Here is a 2,800-nt window from a genome sequence, read left to right as displayed (position 1 = left end):
TTTTTGCAGGGGTCGAGACGGTCATCGGTGCTCTCTCTGTAGCCCCGACCAGGGCTTGCGAATACACACAGCACAGCTGGAAATACCTGAAGGGTCTTATCAAATGAAACCCTACCAAAGAGCCTTGGTTTTGCTTTCCTTCTTGCTATCTCAGGGGGAATTGATGCCTGCAGGGGGGCCCTGGGGCTTGGAATAAAGGCCTTGCAACCAACTCCCGTCTTGCTGAAGTCTCAGCTTCCCAGGCAGAGGTCTTAGATGGAATCTAGATCTTTTTTGCAGTCCGTTCCGCTTTGGATAATACAACAAGATAGATCATCTGTATGGCAGGGCAGGAGATTTCCTGAGTCACTGCTCACTTCTTCAGATAGATCAAGATGGGGAGCCATGCTGATCTTTCTGCAGCCACAGAAAAAGCAAGAGTCCAGGAGCACCTTCAAGATGAACACAATTTGTGGCCGGGTAGGAGCTCAAGTGGTTAAGACGCTGAACTGCAGGCTGTGGAAGGTCAGTAGTTCAGCAGTTCGAGACCCGGGTGCCGCATGATGGAGTGAGCTCCCATCTCTAGTTCCAGCTCCTGCCAACCTAGCAGTTCGAAAGCAAGAAATTGCAAGTAGATAAATAGGTACCACTTCAGTGGGAAGGTAAACAGCATTCCATGCGCCTTGGTGTTTAGTCATGCCGGCCACATGACCACGGAAACTTCTTCGGACAGCGCTGGCTCTTCGGCTTTGAAACGGAGATGAGCACCGCAACCCTAGAGTCGGATTCGACTGGCTTTCGAGAAAGGGAACCTTTACCTTTACCTTAGGAGCTTTCCTGAGTCACCGCTCACTTTTTCAGATAGATCAAGAGGGGCTGCTGTGTTTGCCTGTCCGTGACAGTAGAAAATAGCAAGAGTCCGGTAGTACCTTAAAGGCTAACAAAATTTGTGGCAGGGGGAGGAGCTTTCGTGAGTCACTGCTCACTTTAAGGTATTCTTCAGATAGCTTAAAGGCTAACACAGTGACTCAGGAAAGCTCCTCCCCTGCCACAAATTTCGTTAGTCTTTAAGGTGGACTCTTGCTACCACTTTGGATAATACAGCTGGGTATTTGCCGTGGCTGAGGACAGACGGGCAAGCTCTTGTCTGAAGAAGAAGAGATTGGGTTTATACCCCGCCCTTCACTACCCAAAGGAGTCCCAGAGTGGCTTACAAACTCCTTCCCCTTCCCCTCCCCGCAACAGACACCCTGTGAGGTAGGTGGGGCTGAGAGAGCTCTGAGAGAAATGGCTCTTTTTCAAGAAGAAGAGGAGGAGATTGTGGATTTATACCCCACCCTTCACTACCCAAAGGAGTCCCAGAGCGGCTTACAAACTCCTTCCCCTTCCCCTCCCCGCAACAGACACCCTGTGAGGTAGGTGGGGCTGAGAGAGCTCTGAGAGAAATGGCTCTTTTTCAAGGACAGCTCTTATCAGAACTACGGCTTGCCCAAGGTCATCCAGCCAGGTGCAAGTGGAGGAGTGGGGAATCAAACCCGGTTCTCCCAGATTAGAGTCCGCGCACTTAACCGCTACACCAAACTGCAAAGACTCCATAGATTTGCAGGAAAACGGGGCCAGTTCTGTTTCTTATGCCTGAGAAGAACAGAGAGGGAAAGTTTTCAGGCAAGCGTGGCTGGTTTTGTCTGGCATTTGCCCCGCAGAGGCCAGAAGGGGGAGAGAAGGTTATGGTTTTCCCCTTGCCCCTTAGATGCAGAGAGAAGCAAGTTAAGTTTGGAAAATGAGGTGAAACTGGACTGGCATTCTCTTAACCAGAACCACTCCAGGAGGAAGCAGAGCGTACAGGATGCGGGGGGGGGGATTGGGTTGGGGATTCTTTCCCTCTCAGAGGTCTTTTAGAGAGGGGAGGGAGCAGGTTCTGGGTACTTAAAGGTAAAGGTTCCCTTGCTCGAAAGCCAGTCGAATCCGACTCTAGGGTTGCGGTGCTCATCTCCGTTTCAAAGCTGAAGAGCCAGCGCTGTCTGAAGACATTCCTGTGGTCATGTGGCTGGCATGACTAAACACCAAAGCGCGCAGAACGCTGTTACCTTCCCACCGAAGTGGTCCCTATTTATCTACTTGCAATTTCTTGCTTTCGAACTGCTAGGTTGGCAGGAGCTGGAACCAGAGACGGGAGCTCACTCCGTCATGCGGCAACCCAGGTCTTGAACTGCTGAACTACCGACTTTCCACAGCCTGCAGTTCAGCGTCTTAACCACTTGAGCCACCGCAGCTCTGGATCTGAGGAAGCCACTAACTGGGGCCATGAGTCTCGTGGGCACTCTCTTGGAGGGGCGGGTGGGCAGGGCTTGAATGAGAGGGGCTGTTCAGGCCCAAGCACCATGCTCCCCTCAGTTTTAGCCCCTCATAAGCCACACCTCCCGATCCATTCCTCCAGGGGGGTGGCGCCAACAACTGGCTGGATCCCAGAATCACTCTGCTCTGTTCTTCCACTTGTCGTGCTTTCCTTTTGGGGTCAGGAGGCTTCTCTGATGCTGGTGGCGCACGGAGCTGGTCTGCTCAGCGCCATTTTCAGCTCCCTTATCTGTGAGGCACAGAGAATTTCAGCCACACTCTTCCTCTTGCAAGGAAGGACTTGCAGGGGTGCCACTGCGAAGCTTTAGGACTGAGAGTCTGTGGCCCCACCCTGAACACACTTGTGTGGGGAGAAGAAAATAAAGTCAGGTGTTCGCAGCCAGACGACATATATCCAGCTTGGTGTCAATAGGACTTGGGCACAGCTAATCTTTAAGGAAGCGGTCTATATGATACTTTTATCCTA

General features: G+C 51.8%; 1 protein-coding gene across 1 annotated transcript in view; it reads left to right on the top strand.

The window, feature by feature from the left end:
- LOC107110505 (MICOS complex subunit MIC13-like) overlaps positions 1 to 206 on the top strand; it is a gene marked incomplete at its 5' end in the record, with an annotated part of 4,507 nt that extends 4,301 nt beyond the window's left edge. The window contains one exon of the mRNA XM_015411291.1: positions 10 to 206. Coding sequence (XP_015266777.1) covers positions 10 to 107 — 98 coding nt within the window. The remainder of the gene's footprint in view (positions 1 to 9) is intronic.
- Positions 207 to 2,800: the final 2,594 nt, after the last annotated feature.

This window comes from Gekko japonicus, unplaced genomic scaffold (assembly GCF_001447785.1).
Source record: "Gekko japonicus isolate JY-2015 unplaced genomic scaffold, Gekko_japonicus_V1.1 scaffold2190, whole genome shotgun sequence".
Classification (NCBI taxonomy): domain Eukaryota; kingdom Metazoa; phylum Chordata; class Lepidosauria; order Squamata; family Gekkonidae; genus Gekko; species Gekko japonicus.
Note: the sequence above shows the minus strand (reverse complement) of the source record. Positions and strands in the feature narration are given on the sequence as shown.